This window comes from Panthera pardus, unplaced genomic scaffold (assembly GCF_024362965.1).
Source record: "Panthera pardus isolate Hobbes unplaced genomic scaffold, ASM2436296v1 HiC_scaffold_24, whole genome shotgun sequence".
NCBI lineage: Eukaryota > Metazoa > Chordata > Mammalia > Carnivora > Felidae > Panthera > Panthera pardus.
Window position 1 is genome coordinate 12092958 of NW_026526810.1, and position 21633 is coordinate 12114590.

The following is a 21633-nucleotide window of genomic DNA, read 5'->3' on the forward strand; positions in this document are numbered from 1 at the left end:
TGGCTATCCTCTAAGCTTTTCAGACACTCAGGACCCTTCCTGGCAGAAGCTGGGCTCTGGATTTAAACAAGATCCTAATGGAAACACATAGGAACGCGGGATCAATGCGCTGAAAGCACTGACATTCTCAACTGCTGTTTTATCTTCTTTCCCAATCCTGTACTTCCTCCCTTAGAGGAACAAGTATCCATATATGTTTTCCCCTCACATGTAATGCTTGAACATTTAGACCAGCACTAGATTTAAAAGCCAAAGTTTCAAAGGTATTGGTTACAAATTAAAAACCAACAGTAACCAGCTTGGCCTTGCTCAGCACTGACTCCTCTAAAAGTTCATTCTCAGGGGACCTCCCTGCATTGGTTTGTTCTGTGGCTGGATGAATCCCAAATCTTACCCACACAGTAAGCATTTCTGTACTTCACACATACGCTGCCCCATTAAATCCCTTTACTGAGTCGACATTCCTCTTCTACCTCAAATTCACTCCACTACAAGTCTGTCATTCCAAAATCATCGCCCTTCTAAAGATTACTTTGGTTAATCCCTTTGTTAATCCTGAACATGATTCCAGCCACTTTTATGACTCATATGGCCAATGAGGACCCAGATACTGGATAACACACACACACACACACACACACACACACACACACACGCACACACACATCCCTAAACTGAGCTAGTTAACCCCGAATCTACCACGGGCTAAGAACTACTTTTCCCAAGGTTCTCTTTCCATTAACTCAACAGACTGGTGTGGTCAAGAGTGCAGTGGGCAGCCCTTTTCATTTACAGGAGAGCCTCCACCAGGGAAATCTGTAAGTATGCTATGGAAGGGTTCTAACCAGATTAACTGACCTCGGCTCTAGCTCTGCAAAAGCAAAGGTGCGTATTTCAGAGAATCAAACGATAACCGTTACTGTCACTACTATCACAGGTATGGTGCAAACAACCTTATGAGAGAGCGATGGTCAATCACACCCATTTAGCAGAAGACTTGGACGTGGAAAGCTAAAGTGCCTTGCACAAATTCGGGCTGAGGACCACACCCACGGGGGCCACCCTGGTCCGCCTGACCCCAAAGCCCGTGCTCTTGTGCGTTGCGTTCTCCGCCCCACCACTGACCTCTGCTTCCAACGCCCGACACTACCGGGGAGCTTCGGGTCTGGGAAGCAGGTAAATGCTCAAGCCAACGGAATACCGGCAGGGCCGCCCGCCGGGATGCTGGATACAGGAGGCAGCTCCCGGGGAGCAGGGACTCACCTGTAGGCGGCCACGGCGCGGGTCTGCAGGTATTTCTGGGCAGTCATGACTCCCACGAAGAGAAAGTTCCTGTCGCGCGGACCGCCATCCGAGGCCGGGCCGTGCGGCCAGAGCTGCGCCCCGCGCGCATCGCCGCGCGCCCCGCCGGCCTGGGAAGCCGCCGCCTGCCCTGGCCGGCAGCCCTCGAGGCTGGCGCGGCGCCGAGGACCCGCTCGCTTCAGCTCAGAGGCGCGGGGCAGGACGAGCCGTGAGGCCAGCACGAAGCCCAACACGAGCCCGAGCAGCACGCTGAGCCAGGCGCGCCGGCCGCGCGCGGCCATGCCCGCGCCGCTCCGCCCGCCGGGCCGCCGCCGCCGCCGCCGCAGGCTCCGCGCGCCCTCAGCCCGCCGCCCCCGCCCGCGGAGGCCAGCCCGCCCTAGCGCCGCGAGGCCCGGCCCGGGCAGCGCCGCGGCCGCCGCGGGCCCGCCGCGCCCATCGCGGCCCCCGAGCCGCCCGCAGGCCCGACGCCGCCGCTTTGTTCCGCACGCCCACCCCCACCGCCGCGGCCTGCGCCTTTAAGAGGGGACCATGCCCGGCGCGCGCCGGCAGCGGCTAGAGCGCGAGGCGGCGGCGGCTCCTCCCGCTGGCGCACGGGGGCGCGGGGCCAGCGCGACGGCGACGGCTGTGGCAGCGGAGTCCGCACCCCAGTCCCGCCCTGCCCGCGTCTCTCGGCTGGCTCGGCTAGGCTCGCGTGGCACCCGCCCCTGTCCTCTTCGTGGCCGGCGCCGCCGCTGCGGCTGCACATCCTCCGGCTTAGCTCGCCATTGCAACAGGAGCCCCTCACGTCACGCACGGCGCGTTATGAAGCGGCCCCGGCGGCGGTGGAGCCTGGCCCCTCTCGGGATCCGTCCGCGCCGCCGGATTGGCGCAAAAGTGAATGGGGGGCGGTTCACGTGGCCAAAGTTTAACAAAAAAAAAAAAAAAAAAAAAAAAAACCCTCCCGGCGCGCGCTAGGCGCCCGCCCCGCCCGCGCGGTCTGCGGCTGGGCTGCCGGGGCGGAGGGGGCGTGGGGCCGGCTCGGCGCCGGCAGGGGCCCGGGCCGCGGCGCCCTGCAGCCCGTTATCCGCCCGGCGACCACGCCCCCTCCGGTCCGTGCTCGGACTCTTGGCGGCGGCGCCCAGCTCTGGCCCCGGGGCGTCCTCTCCCCGGGACCGTGTCCTCCAGGCGGCCCATCCTGCTAGATGCACTGCTGGCGTGAAGCTGAGGAGGGATTTTTAAAGAAGGGGCTTCTTGGTCCCCAAACTCTGCACGAACCGCTCGTTCCATCTGTTGAGACTGTCCTCACATAAACCCCACTGCCCACGCCCTGCCCTCCAGCAGGCGGACCTGACCGTCTACCTTCCCCGCGTCTTCCCGATTCACACTGCACCTTTGTTCCCGCCGTTATGTGGGCAGGAACGAGCACATATAGAATAAACAGTGCAGGAGCCGTTTGAGACGTGCAAGCTTAGAGAGTGAACCGTGAATTCACTTACCTTGTTCCCTGCCCCTAGTTTCTAAGCTTAAAAAAAAAAAAAAAAAACAAAAAACAAAAAAACCCGTATTTAATGCCCAAGGTCCTAACACTGCTAGTCTTTAATGGATTTGAAGAAATGGTAGGTGATGTTAATACTCTGGATGGTAAACACTACTTTTATCTACATTCTTTTTGGGCAGATAGTCGACTAGTACCCCCAATCTACCTGAATCTTTGTCAATATTTCTACATAGTTCATCCATAAAAGTGCCGTGTATTTCTAGAGACAGGTTTTGAATAACAGCCTCTCTAGGATGGATTTTAAATTTTATACATTTCCTCTTTTTAAAAAGAAACTTAGTAAGGCTACAAAAGCCAAGAAAGTGTCCATACAACTTATGTTTGCATAGAGTAAATATTAGTCTTGTTACTTAGTCGCCAATATATTGGGGTTTTCTAATGAAACTCCTGGAGAGCAAAGTGTTTCCCTGGGCCTGACAGGTCCCCTTCATGTCATCAAATGAATTAGGGACAGAAAGTAAGCATGCTTGGGGCAATCCTTTGGATCTTTCTTCATTGTTAATATGACCAAATATTTGAAATATTACACAATTTGAAGTGGCAAGTTGTGGGAGATACAGACACAGTCTCTGCAATTGAATGGTGGTCACTGTTGTTATTCTTCAGATATTACCACTTTCTTTGGCACTTGTGATTTATGTCAAAAATAGTTCATTACCCACCTTCCCCACAGACTCCCTCCCGAAGAGGTGATCCACATCTAAAAATAAAATGCTCATTATACAGTGAACACAGGATTCCAGCAGTGGTCTTGGGCAAAATACAGAACATATAACCATGAATTACAGGCTTGAAAACCATCCAAAGGGGTTTCCAGTAAGACCATAAGCCACAAATGCCAAGTAGTCACCAGATGCCCCAAATTCAGCAACAGCCCCATAATTCACAATGATTTCCATAAAGCACGAATCTGGCAAGACACAGATGTTCAATCTGGTGACATACTTAATGAGTTCAGTATTTTCTAACCTGCCTAAAACCCTGTATATTTCCTCTTCTAGACTGAAATCCAATGAAAAGCATATAAACATGTGTTGGAACTTAACATTTTGTGGCTGGTAAACATTTTGTCCTCCTCAATTTCTTGCTTCCTAGATCCATAGCCTCACCTGCCTCATCTGCAGACTCATGAAGTGTGTCTTTCATGATGTAGAGAGGATTCCCTATTCTCCATAAAGCCTGAGTCTGACCATTTAGAACGCCCAGTACAAAGAGAATGTGACATAGGTGAAGTCCTCCCAGGAAAAGCAGGGTGATGCCTGCCCACAGGATGGTGGGAAGGGAGGAGAGCCAGGGACCTATAGAAGTCAGCCAGGGGCTCCCGGAGCCTCTACACTGGTGAAAGGGCCGCTTCCCGAGTGCAGCCTGGGGATAGGGAGGGGAAGCTTCAACACAGCTGGAAGCAGCAGCTCCATCTTCAAGCTGAGATAGTTCTCCCTGGGAAGGATCTAAAGATGTCCCATCAAGGGCCCCTGCAGAGGCCTGAATCAGGAGGGGATTTCATAGCTGAAGGCAAATGCCAGGATTTCAGTGACAGCCCAAAGGGCCGAATCGGTAACTCCACTGTGGAGGCCTGCCTGTCTGGACACCAGCCCCACCAGCTCCTGCACAGCCATTACCAGCAAGGATCTTGGGAGGATGGCGTGCATCTGAGACCCCAGCCTACCAATGCACACACAGCACCCTCCTCAAAACCTGCTCCAGGCCAGGCAGCTCCTCACTCCCTATGTCTCCCTCCCCCTGATTTATTTTTAAAGGTGAGGAGAAGTCAGGTTGATCAGATTTCGTAGGCATTGCATTGCACCTTAGTAAACGGAGGAAAGAACTATTTCTCGATTTCGCTGCACTAGGAGCCCTCCCTCTTAGGTTGAGGGACTCGTTGACTATTTTTCCCATCTTAAACAAGGAGTGGTGTTTGGGACACCTGGGCGGCTCTGTGGGTTGAACATCCAACTCTTGATTTCGGCTCAGGTCGTGATCTCGCGGTGCATGAGTTGGAGCCCCACACTGGGCTCTGCGCTGACAGTGCAGAGCCTGCTTGGGATTCTCTCTCTCCTTCTCTCTCTACCCCTCCCCAACTCATGCTGTGTGTGTGTGTGTGTGTGTGTGTGTGTGTGTGTGTCCTTCTCTCAAAATAAATAAACTAAAAAAAAAAAAAAAAAGAGTGGAGTTAGCCACACTCAGAAAAACTTGCAAGGGAAGCCCCAAACTAGAGAGTTATTTAAGAATGAAAGTTCCTAATGGCACACACACCACCTAAGATGGGGGCCCCCGGCTGGCTCGGGTGCAGCATTCGGGTTCTGGTCATCCCTCTACACGACGAAGTCCCACCAGGAACAAGCTGCACACCCCCCTCAGGGGCTCAGTTTCCTCATCCCCAAATGGGTCTTTCCACACGTCATATTAAAGTCCCTTCTCCGTGATTCTAGACTGATATTTAGAAATGTGTTCAAAAATGCCATGCTATCTAACTTCATTTCTGTCTTCATGCAGTGTGATTATCTATGTCATGTACCTAAAATTCATCTCTACCTACATTACTGAACATTTTCTCACAAATTGCAATCCTCTTCCCACCCACGTTACATTTATTTTTTCTGTTGCTAATACATTGAATGCCTGTAACAGGTATAACATTTCATATAATTTGCAGCAATTTCTTGGAAACCCTTGGTAAATACCTCAATTGTTTGTTGGCAGCAAGCCTTGAGCAACCGACAGAGTTCCCTGTAAGGGCTTCTTTAAAGACACAGCTCCTAGACTCCAGCCTTAGACAAGGGGCCCTGCAAAAAGTGGTAATCATTTTTTAAAACCTTTAGAAACACCTCTTTTGAGAAACAGCAAATTCAGAAGAGGCAGTTATAATAATTGGTCTTTTCAGAAGGTTCTGTTCGTTGCCTGCAAAGAAGAAAATCTATAATGACCATTTTACTAAGATTGCCACTTAACCTCTTTTAACCCAATAAAACTTTGCTTTATTATTAATGATGCTATTAAACTGGCATTTAAGGTCCTCATTAGCTAATTACTTTTGCTCAATATTTCCTTCTATTTGCAGCATTTCCAGGCAGATGCAGGAAAGGACAAGCTACTGTGGCTTATGTTCTGGCTTCCAGACATGAGTGGATCTGACACTGGTTGTGCTAGAATGATCTTCATGCTTCTTTGGTCTCTGCTTATCAGCTCTGTCCATTCTTTCTGTCAGATACTGAGTCATTATGGGTGTGCTTCTCACACAAGTGTGTGTGTTTGACAGACAGAAGAAACTCAGCACCACTCTGCATGCTGGGCGGATGGGATGTAATCTTACTAACTAGGAAACATTGGCTGACGCCAGCACAGGCGCTATTGAGAAACAGCCTGAATGTTCTCTGCAAGATAACCTCACTGCGGAGGCCGGGGACAGTTTGCTTCTAGGCTAAGACTTAATCCTTGTAGAGCAGAGAAGTTTGCTTTTCCCATCCTTTGCCAAGAAATGCCATTAATCTTTAGAGCAGTGCCAGAGTTTCCACAGCTGGAAAGTTTGCACAAAGACAAAGCTTCCATTCCACAGGAGGGGGGGGAGGAGTGCCCCCCCCCCCCATCAGAACACAAGCACTAGTCGGCAGCATGGCCACCTTCAGGGGTCCATATGGTGGTCAGACCTGGTCACCTCGTGGAAACGCTCCAGACATATATGCAGCTCAGACTCTCTCTGTTTTACTCACAGCCTAATGAAGCATAAAATTGCTTGGAGAAAAAAATATGCAAGTTGCAGAAGAAGTTTTAAGCTACAAATTGAGGCAACAGAAATTCATATCCACAAACACATAGAGTGCAAAGCAAGAATAAGAAAACATCAACAACAGGGCACCTGGGTTAAGCATCTGACTTTGGCTCAGGTCATGATCTCGCAGTTAGAGAGTTTGAGCCCCGCGTTGAGCTCCATGCTGATAGCTCAGAGCCTGCTTCAAATTCTGTCTCTCTCTGCGCCACCTCTGCTCGTGTTCTCTCTCTGTGTCTCTCTCAAAGAATAAATAAACATTAAAAAATTTTAAGAAAACATCAGTGACATAAAACCTGCTCAAACGACCCCATGTCATTAATCTTTCACATGCCTTGTTGTGTTATCATGCCCATGCTAGGGTCATAAATACATCATTACCCATCTGATGCGTTATAAGGATGATTATCCAGAAGTGATATTAAGGCCTCTACAGGAGTTCAAAATAAAAATAGTATGATGATGCACTCTGTTGGAGAGTCTGGAGAAAGAGGCTCTCCAACAGTCTGGGGGCAAAATCATGCAACCCACTGAGAAGGCAATTTGGTCAAAATTGCAAAATACAATTGCATTGACTTTTAACCCAGCAATGCCACTTCTGAGAATTTGTTCCCCAGCAATACCAGTACAAAATGACACTTGTACATGGTTATTCTCTGCCACATTGTTCGTGACACTAAATGATTAGACCCGAGTGTCCATTTCATGAGGAATAGAGAAATAAACAATGGTGCATCCATCAGAGAAGGAAATAGTCTGCAGATGGAAAACAGAGCAAGGAAGCATTCACCTCCTACTGAGATGGAAAGAGCATGATGTGGTACAGAACAAAGAGCAGAGAGAATAAGAATCTTGCTAGTGTTTTTATAACAAAACACTAGAAGGATGCACAAGAAATAAGAGAAGAAAAGCCCCAGGTGTGGGGCTTGGCAGTTAAGGGAAAATGTGAGTGAGATTTCCCAGTAGAGACTTAAATATTTGTCTGATTTTTTGTTACATGATTGTATTATGTATCTAACCCTCCAAAAAATGATACCAATTTCCCACAAATTGAAGCCCAAAGATGATAGTAACAGAGTATTGATCACTAAGACCACGAATTCTCCCGGACCATTTATTTGGTGCAACTGCTCCTGTTTGATGCAAGTGGAAACCTGGACCCAGAGAAATGAAACCAGTTGGCCACGTGGGTGCTGCCACCAACTAATTAGCCAATACCTCAGCCCAGAATGCCTCAGATTCTAAGCAAGAATCCCCCAAATATTTTCTTTCAAGTTTTGGCTCTCACCCCTCAGCAAGCAGCTAAAATGAAAATTTCAGAGATATAATCAAGCTTTTACTTTCTAATTTCCCTAATACATCATTGTAAGTGTTCTACCAGCGTGGAGATGCCATTAAGAGTCCTCTCAAACCATCAAAATCCCTATGCTACTTTAAGAATTTATTTCTCTACTTGTTTTATCCTGGTTCCTCCTCGTACTTTATTTTTGGCCCCACCATAATCTCAGGACCTCATGCCATGTCTTTTATTTTTTTGTAACGTTAAACGTATAAAAAATATCAATCTTTTAAAATTTTCTTATGCTAACAGTATTAAATACACCAAAGCGATCAAGGGCAGTGCCAGAACATTGTGACGATGGCGCCCTCTTGTGGTATATAACTATTCCTGTTAAATTGACATCTATAATCTTGGACTCAGAATAATGGTTAGATTTTTTTTAATTTTACGGTTTATAATAACCTGTTTCTAGGGGCACATGGGTGGCACAGTCAGTTGAGCATCAGACTCTTGATTTTGGCTCAGGTCGTGATCGCACAGTCATGGGATCAAGCCCCGCATCAGGCTCTGTGTGTGGTGAATGTGGAGCTTCTTTGGGATTTTCTCTCTCCCTCTGCCCCTCTCCCCTGTTTGCGCTCTCTCTCTCTCTCTCTCTCTCTCTCTCTCTCTCTCTCGCTTTGTCTCTCAAATAAAACAAGAAGAAGAAGCAGAAGGAGGAGGAGGAGAAGGTGGAGAAGGAGGAGAAGGAGGAGAAGAAGGAGGAGGAGGAGAAGGAGAAGAAGGAGGAGGAGGAGGAGGAGGAGGAGGAGAAGGGGGAGAAGGAGAAGGAGAAGGAGACTCTGTTTCTAATCACTGCCTTACCAGAATTTTCCAAGGAGATAACCCGGTCTTGGATTTGTGGCTAACCGGTTTGTAAAACTGTAAAATGAGAGGAGTTGAGCTTAAAAAGCTCCAGTTAGAATCTACCCCTTGCTTCTTGAAGCTGAATGAGAAATTCAGGAAGTGTGGTAAGTGTCTGTAATTTTAACAAGCGCTGGTGAGACTCTGATACCCAGATAGTTTTGAGAGCCATGGATCTCTGCTTTCATGGGAGAAATGGGTCATATCCCCCATCAGTGAAGACTACCAGCCAGTGTAAATGGATTGCGTGTGGTAGTAGATGCTCAGGGAGAATCTTTAGCTTCCTGCATGTCCTGGAGATCACAGCTACAGAATTCACACCGGAGAGGGTGTCTGCCAGCCCTTGAAGCAGCTGTTGGAAGTAAAAATATTTTCTTTGCAATTCTCCTTAAGATGCCACCTTTAACACATTTGCACTCATACGAACTGTCAGTGACATGGTCATCTGTACATGGCGTTTGCCTTTGTTGTGTCCCCCAAGAAGGGCCCAGGTCCCCAGCTACACCTAAACTCAGGGGGCACTCTGAAAATGTGCCCTCCTGCTGGCCAAATGGAAAAGAAGACTCAAAGATAACACACTTTAATATCACAAACTAGAAGTGGTCTTTTTTAAAATCATTTTATTTTAATTTTTTTCATCATGACAAGTATTCTCTTTAATCCCATCCAGTTCCCCCATCTCCCCACCCACCTCCCCTCTGGTAACCATCAATTTGTTCTCTATAATTGAGTCTGTTTCTTGGTTTTCCTCTCTCTCTCTCTCTCTTCCCCTATGCTCGGTTGTTTTGTTTCTTTTTTTTAAATTTCTTTAATGTTTATTTATTTTGAGAGAGAGAGAGAGAGAGTGCGAGGAGGAGTGGGTCAGAGAGAGAGAGAGAGAGAGAGAGAGAATCTCAAGCAGGCTCCATGCTGCCAGAACAGAGCCCAATGTGGGGCTTGAACCCACAACCTGTGAGATCATGACCTGAGCCGAAATCAAGAGTCGGACGCTTAACCAACTGAGCTACCCAGGCGCCCCTGGTTGTTTTGTTTCTTAAATTCCACATATGAGTGAAATCATATGGTATTTGTCCTTTTCTGACTGACTGGTTTTGCCTAGCATAATACTCTCTAGTTCCATCCATGTCATTGCAAATGGACACTTGGCTGAATAATATTCCATTTTATACACATATAAAGTTATATATATATATATATATATAATATTCCATTATATATATAATGTGTACACAATATGTGTACACACATATATGTGTGTGTGTGTGTATATATATATATATATATATATATATATATAACTTCTTTATATTCATCCATCTTTATCCATCCATCTATCAATGGACACTTGGGCTGTTTCCATAATTTGGCTACTGTAGGTAATGCTTCTATAAACATAAGGGTGCATATATTCCTTTGAGTTAGTGTTTTTGAAGTCTTTGGGTAAATAAATACTCATAGTGTGATTGCTAGATCGTAGGTTAGTTCTATTTTTAATTTTTTGAGGACCCCCCCCCCCATACTGTTTTCCACAGTGGCTATACCAATTTGCATTCCCACCAACAGTGCAAGAGGGTGCCTATTTCTCACGAACACTTGTTGTTTCTTGTGTTTTTTATTTTAGGCATTTTGACAAGTGTGAGGTGATCTCTTTTGAGCTTTGATGTGCATTTCCCTGATGATGAGTGATGTTGAGCATCTTTTCATGTGTCTGTTGGCCATCTGTGTGACTTCTTTGGAGAAATGTCTGTTCATGACTTCTGCCCGTTTTTTAATTGGATTATTTGGTTTTGGGGTATTGACTTGTATCAGTTCTTTATATATTTTGGATACTACCCTTTTATCGGACATGTCATTTGCAAATATCTTCTCCCATTCTGCAGTTTGCTTTTTAGCTTTGTCATTTTTTTAGTTTTGTTAATTGTTTCCCTCACTGTGCAAAAAAGCTTTTTATTTTGATGTAGTCCCAATAGTTTATTTTTGCTTTTGTTTCCCTTGCCTCAGGAGTCGTATTTAGAAAAATGTTGCTACAGCCAATTCAGAGAGATTACTTCCTATGTTCTCTTCAAGGATTTTTATGGTTTCAGGTCTCATATTTAAGTCTTTAATCTATTTTGAGTTTATTTTCTGTCTGGTGAAAAAAAAAATGGTACAGCTTCATTCTTTTTCATGTGCCTGTCCAGTTCTCCTAACACAATTTGCTGAAGGGACTGTCCTTTTCCCATTGTATATTCATTCCCTTTGTCAAAGATTAACTGACCATATAATCATGGGCTTATTTCTGGGTTTTCTGTTCTAGTCTATTATCTATGTGTCTATTTTTATGACAGTACCATACTGTTTTGTTAATATAATTTGAAATCTGAAATTGTGTTTTTCTTTTTCAAGATTGTTTTGGCTACTCAAGGCTTTTTGTGGTTCCATACAAATTTTAGGATTGTTCGTTCTAGTTCTGTGAAAAATGCTGCTGGTATTTTGGTAAGGATTGCATTAAATCTATAGATTACTTTGGGTAGTATAGATATTTTAACAATATTTGTTCTTGCAACCCATGAACATGGAATGTCTTTCCATTTCCTTGTGTCTCCTTGAGTTTCTTTTATCAGTGTTACAGTTTTCAGAGTACAGATCTTTCACCTCTTTGGTTGTTTATTCCTAGATGTTTTATTGTTTTGGTGCAATTCTAATTGGGATTGTTTTTTTAATATCACTTTCTGCCTGCTTCATTATTAGTGTATAGGAATTATGTATAGTGTATAGTAATACAACAGATTTCTGCACATTGATTTTGTATCCTGTGACTTCAGTGAATTCATTTATCAGTTCTAGTAGTTTTGGTGGACTCTTCAGGGCTTTCTGTGTATAGAGTATCATGTCATCTGCAAATAGCAAGAATTTGACTTCTTTCTTACCAATTTGGATGCCTTTTCTTTATTTTTCTTATCTGATTGCTGCAGCTAGGACTTCCAGTACTATGTTGAATAAAAGTGGTGAGAGTGGACATCCTTGTCTTATTCCTGACTGTAAGGGAAAGGCTCTGAGGTTTTCACCTTTGAGTATGATGTTAGCTGTGGGTTTGTCATAGATGGCCTTTATTATGTTGAGTCATGTTTTCTCTAACCCTGTTGAGGATTTTTATTATGAATGGATGTACTTTGTCAAATGCCTTTTCTGCATGTATGGAGATGATCATACAGTTTTTATCCTTTCTCTCCCTGATGTGATACATCATGTTGATTGTTTTGCAAATATTAAACCACCTTGCATTTCAGGAATAAATCCCACTTGATGGTGGTGTATGATTTTTTAAAATATATTGTTGGATTTGGTTTGCTAATATTTTGTTGAGGATTTTTGCATCTATATTCATGAGATATTGGCTTGTAATTCTCTTTTTGTGTGTGCCCTTATCTGTTTTTGGTATCAGGGTGATACTGGCCTCACAGAATGAATTTGCAAGTTTTCCTTCCTTTTTTATTTTTTTGGAATAGCTTGAGAAGAATGGGTATTAACTCTTCTTTAAATGTTTGGTAGAATTCATCTGTGAAGTTGTCTGGTCCTGGACTTTTGCTTTTTGGGAGATTTTTGATTACTGATTCAATATCATTGCTGGTGATTGGTCTGCTCAAATTTTCTATTTCTTCCTGCTTTAGTTTTGGTAGGTTATATGTCTCTAGGAATTTATTCATATCTTCTAAGCTGTCCAATTTGTTGGTATATAGGTTTTCATAATGTTCTCTTACAATTGTTTGTAATTCTGTGGTGTTGTTTTTTATTTCTTCTCTTCCATTAGTAATGTTGTTTATTTGAGTCCTCTGTCATTTTTTTTAATGAATCTTGCTAGAGGTTTATTGATTTTGTTGATCTTTTCAAAGAACCAGCTCCTGGTTTCTTGATTCATTCTGTTGTGGGGTTTTTGTTATTGTTGTTTTGTTTTGTTTCAGTTTCTCTATAATTTGTTTCTGCTCTCGTTTTGTTATTTCTTTCCTTTTGCTGTGTTTGGGTTTTGTTTGCTCTTTTTCTATCTCCTTTAGGTGTTAGGTTAGGTTGTTTATTTGAGATTTTTCTTGCTTTTTGAGGTAAGCCTGTGTTGCTATAAGCTTCTTTCTTAGAACCACATTTGCTGCATCTCAACGAGTTGGGGGAGGGGGGGGCACTGTGTTTCCATTTTCATTTGTTTCCATGTTTTTTATTTCTTCTTTGATTTCTTGGTTGGCCCATTCATTGTTTAATAGCATGTTATTTAACTTCAGTGTCTTTGTGGTCTTTCCAGGTTTTTTCTTATGATTGATTTCTAGCTTCATAATGTTGTGGACTGAAAAGATACAGGGTATGACTTCAGTGTTTTTGAATTTGTTAAGACTTGGGTTGTGGCCTAATATGTGATCTGTTCTGGAAAATGTTCCATGTGCCCTTGAAAAGAATGTGTATTCTGCTGTTTTAGGATGGAATATTCTAAATATGTCTGTTAAATCCATTTGGTCCAGTGTGTCATTCAAAGTCACTGTTTCATTTTTTTTCATATGAATGACCTTTCCATCAATGTAAGTGGGGCGTTAAAGTCCCTATTATTATTGTACTGCTATCAATTATTTCTGTTATGTTTATTATTAGCTGTTCTATGTGTTTTGGTGCTTTCATGTTGAGTACATAAATATTTACAATTGCTAAAGGATTTCCCCCTTTATTATTATATAGTGTCCTTCTTTGTCTCTTGCTACAGTCTTTGTTTTAAAGTCTATTTTGTCCAATTAAGTATTGCTACCCTAGCTTTCTTTTGGCATCCATTTGTATAATAAATGTTTCTCCTTCCCCTCACTTTCATTTATTTTTTAAGTTTATTTATTTATTTTGAGAGAGAGAGAGTGTGTGGGGTGGGGGAGGAGGCAGAGAGAGAGGGAAAGAGAGAGAATCCCAAGCAAGCTCCAAGCTGTTAGCTCAGAGCCCGATGTGGGCTTGAACTCATGAACCATGAGATCATGACCTGAGCCAAAGTCAGACACTTAACCATCTGAGCCACCCAAGCACTCCTCCATGCAGTCACTCTCAATATGCAGGTGTCTTTTGGTCTGAAATGAGTCTCTTATAGGATAGAAGTGGTCTTAAGTTTCATCTGGCCCTGCTGCAAGACAGAATAATTTAATCATTTCAATGAAGTAGAAAATAATGGAGAAATTCTACTGAACTAGTATAATTTGTTTTCTTGTCTACATTTTCTGGGTTTCCCAACATTTTCCGATAAATATTTTATTTGATTACATGAGAAAAATATCTCTGCCATTGCTAAATCCATTTTAGTTCTAAATATTTCATAGTAATAGAGCCAAGTGCTTTGGTTACAAGAGGGTGGATATCAGAAGCAAGGGTGAGAAGCTGTGTAACTTAGGCTCAGACAGGAGCTTCCCATGACACTTGCCTGGAACATGTACCAGGCCCAAACCACCACTGTTTTACTCCTTTGTGAAATTTTGTGATATCAAGAGAGCAAAGCTGACAAAAACTCAAAGATCCCGCAGAGAGCTCTGATCCTGCACCAGAACAACCTGTGCTATCAGAGTCCAGTCAGAGGACAGAAATCTTGCCAGTTATTTGAACAAAACAAATTTTTTATGTCTTTTTAAGTAGGTTCCATGCCCAGTGTGGGGATCAAACTTACAACCCTGAAATCAAGAGTCACATGCTCTACCAACTGAACCAGCCAGATGCCCCTGAACAAAAATAATTTTTAAAAAGTTTTATTGAGGTCTAATTGGTATATAATAAACTGCACTGGTTCTAAATGTACAATGTGATAAGTTTTGATATATGTATTAAATGTATCAATCACTGCTATGGTCTGAATGATTATGTCCCTGCCACCACCAAATTTGTATGTTGAAATCCTAATCTCCAAGATGATGGTATTAGGAGGTGGGGCCTTTGGGAGGTGATTAGGTCCTAAGAGTGGAGCCCTCTTGGATGGAATCAGTACCTTTATAATAGGGACACCACAAATCTCCCTGGCATCCAAATGAGGACATGTGAGCACATACCGAGAGGGCTAAGATGTGGAATGGACCCTCATCTAGCCATTCTAGCACCTTGATCTCAGACTTCCAGCCTCCAGAATTATGACAGACAAACTTCTGTTGTTTCTAAACCACACATTCTGTGATATTTTGTTATAACAGCCTAAAGGGACTGAGACAACCACAATCAAGATATAGACCTATCACCCTCAAATTTACTCCTTCCCTGTCTCCAGCTTCCATCTCAGGCAACCACTGATCTACCCTCAGGCTAGTGTGCATTTTCTAGAGTTTTGTACAAATGGAATCATACAGTATGTACTTTTTCATCTGGCTCTTTTCACACACATTAGTTATTTTAAAATCTATCCATGTTGTGCATATCAATAGTTCATTCCATTTTATTGCTGAGTAGCATTCTATTTCATGGACATACTGCAATTTATCCATCCAACTGTCGGTGGACATTTGCATTGATTGTGATTTGGACTATTACATGTAAAGCAGTTATGAACATTCATATGCAAATCTTTGCATATGCTTTCATTTTCCTTGGGCAAATACATATGAGTGGAATGGCTGGATCATATGATAGGTGTGATTTAACTTTTTAAGGAAGCTCCAAACCATTTTCCATTTTATATTCCTACCAGCATTGTGTGAGAATTTCAGTTCTTCCATATTTGTGCCAATACTTGGAATAGTGAGTCATTTTAACCTTTCTACTAAGTGTGTAGTAGAATGTCATGGTGGTTTTAATTTATATTTTCTTCATGACTAATGATGGTGAGCATATTTTCATATGCTTTTTGGCCATCCATATGTCTTCTGGGTGAATTGTTTATATAGTTTGTGCCTATTAAAATGTTTGTTTTCTTTTCCTTTCTTTCTTTCTTTCTTTCTTTCTTTCTTTCTTTCTTTCTTTCTTCCCCTCGTCATCCTCCTCCTCCTCCACCACCTCCCTCTCTCATCCCCTTCTTCTTCTCCTTCCTCCTCCTCCTCTTCCCCTTCTCTTCCTTCTCTTCCTCCACCACCTCCTCCTCTCCTCCCCTCTTCTTCTCCTTCCTCCTCCTCTTCCTCCTCCCTCCTCCTCCTCCTCCTCCTCCTCCTCCTTCTTCTTCTTCTTCTTCCACCTCCCTGGTTAAGTTTATTCCTAGGTATCTTATTTGTGTTGATGCAGTTGCAAATGGGATCATTAATTTCTCTTTTTGCAACTTCATTATTAGTGTTAAAAATGTAACTGATTTGTACATATTGATTTTGAATCCCTTGACTTTACTGAATTCATTTATCAGTTCTAGTAGTGTTTGGGTGGAGTCTAGGGTTTTCTATATGTAGTATCATGTCATCTGCAAATAGCGAGAATTTGACTTCTTCCTTACCAATTTTGATGCTTTTTCTTTCTTTTTCTTGCCTGATTGATGCAGAGAGGACTTCCAGTACTATGTTGAATAAAAGTGGTAAGAGTAGACATCCTTGTTCCTGATTTTAGAGGAAAAGCTCTCAGTTTTTCCCCATTAAGGATGATGTTAGCTGTGGGTTTTTCATATATGGCCTTTATTATGTTGAGGTATTTTCCCTCTAAACCTATTTTGGTGAGAGTTTTTATCATGAATGAATGTTGTACTTTGTCAAATGCTTTTTCTGCATTCATTGAGATGATCATATGGTTTTTATCCTTTCTCTTATTAATGCGATGCATCATGTTGATTGATGTGTGAATACTGAACAACTTGTAGGAGGGCTGACAACACCGACTCCATCTTTAGCCCTCCATCTTGTTCATTCCCACACAACGACTACCCTTGGGGCTATGTCCTTCAGGCCCCTTACAGATTAATGTATACCCTGACCAGAATGCGGGAAGGCTTGTTCTGATCTTCCCTAAAGTGGCACACAGAAGGCACCACTTTGGATAACTACCCTTTGACATCCCCACCATGATCCCCTCACTACAAAAACAGTGGGTAAAGGTCCAGATGGGGGTGAAAAATAGCTGTTTAGTGTCTGGATCATCATCCACCTGATCACCCCCTGTCAGTAAGTTACCTGACTAAAATTCTGTGTAAACAGTATGGAATGATTTGATTCATTTTTCAGTCTTAAAGTGCCTGTCCAGTCTGGAAGATCCTTTACTTTCCCTCCTCTGCCCTCTAATAATTGGTAAGCCTGCAGGAGACCAGAAATGAAACAAGCCTGGGTAAAGAGACTGGGTGGGAGGGAAAGCCCTGTGTCCAATGGGGAGATTCCAGGTTTGGCCAACCACCTCCATGTAGGAAGACTCGGCCAGGTTTTTTGAGCATCTTGGACCAGTGTGTGAGTACGGGAATGTCTCAAAAACTCCCAAGGGATTGTTAGATAGCCTATCCAACAAGATGGGGAAAGGAAACAGAAGGGAAAGTGGACAAGCTATTGCAGCTGTAGCTTGGCCACTGATCTATGTGATAGAAGATACTGCAAAAGGGAATTACCAGTAAGGAGAGAACTGGAACAGACCAGAGAAGCATTGGCTTTAGGAAAGGATGTATGAGCTGCATGTTCTCTAATACAGGCATTATGTCCAAAAGAATCCAGCAGCAAGAGGAACACTTAGAAATTACAGCATGTAAGATGGCAAAGATAGTGTGTAATGGGTACGGTTCACTGTGCACTAAAGTGAGAACTATTGTATCTCAAGAGAATGGAACCCTAAAGCATGGGAGCCCCAAGATAAGGAATCCTCAGATGAGGAGGACATTATACAGGAGGAAAATGATTAACGGGCATGCCCTTTGATTCAAAGACCCAGTCCATGCTTAAGCCTGGGGATGACAGAGAAAAAATTTCTGCTAGTCAGAAAATGACTATGAGGGAATATTCTGCCACTGAATTAGTGACTAACCAGCCTCTTTAAGCAAAAAGGCCAAGAAGGTTGGCAGCTTGGGTGTTATATGTGGAATACTGGGGAAGGTGGTATAGTATTAAATGGGTTTGAGATGTCAAAAATGGCCTCAGGGCACCTGGGTGGCTGAATCAGTTAAGCTTTTTAGTCTCTTTTTTTTAATGTTTATTTATTTATTTATTTTGAGCTCAAGCAGGGGAGGGGCAGAGAAGGAGGGACAGAGAGAATCCCAAGCAGGCTCTATGCTGACAGCACAGACAGCACAGCAGACATTTAACAGATTGAGCCACCCAGGCACCCTGTGTTTGACTCTTGATTTCAGCTCAGGTCACGATCTCATGGTTTGTGGAATCAAGTCCCCTGTAGGGCTCTGCACTGACAGTGTGGAGCCTGCTTGGGATTCTCTTTCACTCTCTCTGCCCCTCCCCTGTGCGCGCGCTCTCTCTCTCTCTCTCTCAGAATAAATAAACTTTTTTTTTAATGGCCTCAATCAAGTTCAACCTACCTACCTTGCAGCAAAGGAAATATGCTGCAGGCATTAGTAAGAATGGTGGGCAGTTAACTAATTTGATTGAATAAATGTTAGCATTAAGATGACCTGGTGAAACAAAGGGGATGTTCCCTTCCCCTCCTTCTCCCCCTCCACCCCCCCCCCCCCAGTCCCTATTACACTGGACCTCTATCTATGTAAGAACTATAAGAATTATATGTGAACTGGGAATAAAACATGTCATTTACACCCAGCATTTTAGAGGCCCAAATGAAGAATTATTTTCCTCTCATATGAAAGACTGTGTTTTACAGTCAGCATGTCTGTTTTTCAGTTAAAGCATGTACTTTAGTATCTGTCCTTGCCCCTATCGTTAAATTAACCCATTGCTATAGTAGCCACTATGATGGCTGATTTAAGTGAAATGGAAAGACTTTGTCATAAGGGGAAAAGATGGGTTGAAAAACAGAGAAAAACAAAAGATCCTGCCAATGACAGAATGGTGGGAAGTTGTGGCAAGATCTAGTATTATCTGGGACACCAAGAGAAAATACGGACAAACAACCCAACTGGGTCTTGCTCAGCCTACACAAGGTGTTGCCCCAACGGCATCTCCATAGTCCCACAATTTGTCACTACATGGTAAATTGGGAAAATGCCAGAGGAGAAGGTGCTTTATCATTATATAGATGCTGATATGTTAACTCATGATGATTTATCCTCCCTGCTCAAGCAACTGCGTCATTATATCACCAGGATGGGAGATAAGAACTGACAAGATCTGAGGGCTAGGTCAGTCAGTAAAATTCAGGTTGTCATCTGGGTGGGCAAGACAAAAGTGATGCCAGAGACAGTCATTGATAAAATCAGGCCTTCACAATCCCAAAACAGTAAAGGAATTACAGGCTTTTTTGGTTTATTGGGTTACTGGAGACCTTTTATTCCCCATTTGCACAGATACTAAGACCTTTATATGTCTTGGTTAAAAAGAGAAGCCCATGGGATTAGAGTGCTAACCAAAAAGATTTCTTGGGAGCAAAATGGTAGTCAAACAAGTAGAGGCCCTGGGGGTATTGACACCAGATGTGAGTTGTGAATTAGACTTAAACTCAAATCCAGAAGGGTTTGGCTGGGGCCTGTGGCAATGACAAAACTGGAAACAAGTCCGTTAGGATTCTGGTCTCAATTATGGAAGGTAACAGAAACCAGGTATGGTCCTGATGTGGGAGCATAAGACAAGCTAAGGGCAAAGCACAAGCTAGCATACCCCCCTCCCCCCACCCCAGCCCCAGGTAGGATACATTCCTCAGGCACTCCTATCTGCCCAAGAACAAAGGAAAGGACAGAAAACAAATGGTTAAACTGATAGAGTCTCCATCTTTTATAAATATCTTATCAATAGCCTCATCTCCAGGAACTTTTCTTTTAATGATAATGTTTTGCCAGAGGGAAAAACAGCTTGACAATAGCTAGGCCTCCAGTAATCTGAGTCTTCTTTAACGTATGGAAATCCTCTTAAGAAACTTCCTCTGGCTTTGCCTCCCCCAACTCCATAGTATAGGAGAAGTCACTCTTCACAAACCCAGTGCAGCTCTTTCTGCCCATGGGTCCTGTCCCCGTGCTTTAATAAAATCACCTTTTTTGCACCAAATAATTATTTCTTGGCCCTCAGCTCCAACACCCCACCACCACTCCAAAACCCCATCAGTTCTATCGAGAAACAGCTATGAGCTGTCTTGCACATCAATAGACAGAAAGACTGACTGCTAACTTGCCTGTGATGATGCAAACCTCCCTGCCAGTAGAAGGATGGCATTAGGACATGTTCAGCAAACCTCAGGGTGCCCGTGCCCAGGTAAGCACCTTATAGAAAAGGCACACTTACCTACAGCAGAGGAGCGCCTACAATACCAGACTGCTGTCTCATGAACTGCACTGGTTACTGGTTACTAAAGCCAATCATTTTACATTGACCCAGCCCAACTCCTGGAAGTCACTGACGTGCTGACAGACTCCTCCCTAAGTAAAGGAAGGAGTTGGCTTGTTAAATTTGGTAAGTGCTTTCTCTGTGCCTACTGAAATGATCACATGATTTTTCTTCCTTAGTTTCTCAATATAGTGAATTATAGTGGCTGATTTTCAAATGTTAAAGCAACCCCACTTGGTCATGACATCATGAATACTCTACTTTTTTTTAATTTTAAGATTTTTATTAAATTCAGCTTCATAAAATTTTGTTTAGAATTTCTGCATCTATGTGTGTTTCTTTGTGTCTTTGTAATTTTCATATCAGGGTAATGCTATCCTCACAGAATGAGTTTAAAAAATATTCCCTCCTCTTCAGTTTTCTGGAAGAGCGTGTGTAGAATTTGTATTATTTCTTCCTTAAATACTTGATAGAATTCACCAATTAAGTCATCTGAGACCGGGGTTTGCTTTGTGGGAAAGTTTTAAACTACAGATTCAATTTCCTTACTAGACATAGAACTATTCAGAGTATCTATTTCTTCCTGAGTGAACTTTGGTAGTTTGTGTCTTTCAAGAAATTCGTCCATTTCCTAAATTGTCAAATTTATTGGCATAAAGTTCATAATATCTTCTTGTTTTAAATTTTTTAATGTTTATTTTAGAGAGAGAGAGAGAGAGAGAGAGAGACAGAATCCAAGGCAGGCTCCAGGCTCTGAGCTGTCAGCACAGAGCCTGATGTGGGGCTCGAGTCCACAAACTGCAAGATCATGACCTGACCTGAAGTTGGACACAACCGACTGAGCCACCCAGGTGCCCCCATAATATTTTCTTTTTGTCCTTTTTAATATCTATAGAATTTTTAGTGTTATTATCTTCCTCATTCCTGATACTGGTAGTTCATGTCTTCTTTTTTTCCTCCCTAATTAGTCTGGCTAGATATTTTTCAATTTTATTGATTTTTTTTTTCAAAGAACCAGCTTTTTATTCTATTGATTTTTTTTCTATTTTTGTTTTTTCCATTGATTTCTGCTCTAATCTATTATTATTTCCTTTGTTCTATTTGAGTTTAATCTTAATCTAGTTTTTTAAGCTAGGAGAAGTAGCCACTTTAAGACCTTTTTCTTTCCTAATATAGGTGCTTAATGCTATAAATTTTCCCATAAATTTTAGCAGCATTCTACAAATTTTCAATGATGTGTTTTCATTTTTGCTTAGTTAAAAATCTTAATTTCCCCTTTGATTTCTTTTTTGACAATTGATTATTTACATGTGCTATTTAGTTTTCAAATATTTGGAGGTGGATTCCAAATATCTTTCTGTTATCAATTTCTAATTTAATTCTATTGCAGTCAGAGAATATACATTGTATGACTTGAATCTTTAAACATTTTTTTGTTAGGATGTCCTTGGAACCACAGTAGAGGGGACGGCCATCTTGCCAGTGCAACCCAATGAAAAGCCCCTAGTAGCTGCCAGAACGAATTGGAGGTCAACCAATCAGGGAG

General features: G+C 42.8%; 1 protein-coding gene across 1 annotated transcript in view; it reads right to left on the reverse strand.

Annotated features, from left to right (window-relative positions):
• CHSY1 (chondroitin sulfate synthase 1) overlaps window positions 1–1698 on the reverse strand; it is a 70539-nt gene extending 68841 nt beyond the window's left edge. Inside the window, exon 1 of the mRNA XM_019460084.2 lies at window positions 1264–1698. Coding sequence (XP_019315629.2) covers window positions 1264–1583 — 320 coding nt within the window. The 5' untranslated portion in view covers window positions 1584–1698. The remainder of the gene's footprint in view (window positions 1–1263) is intronic.
• Window positions 1699–21633: the final 19935 nt, after the last annotated feature.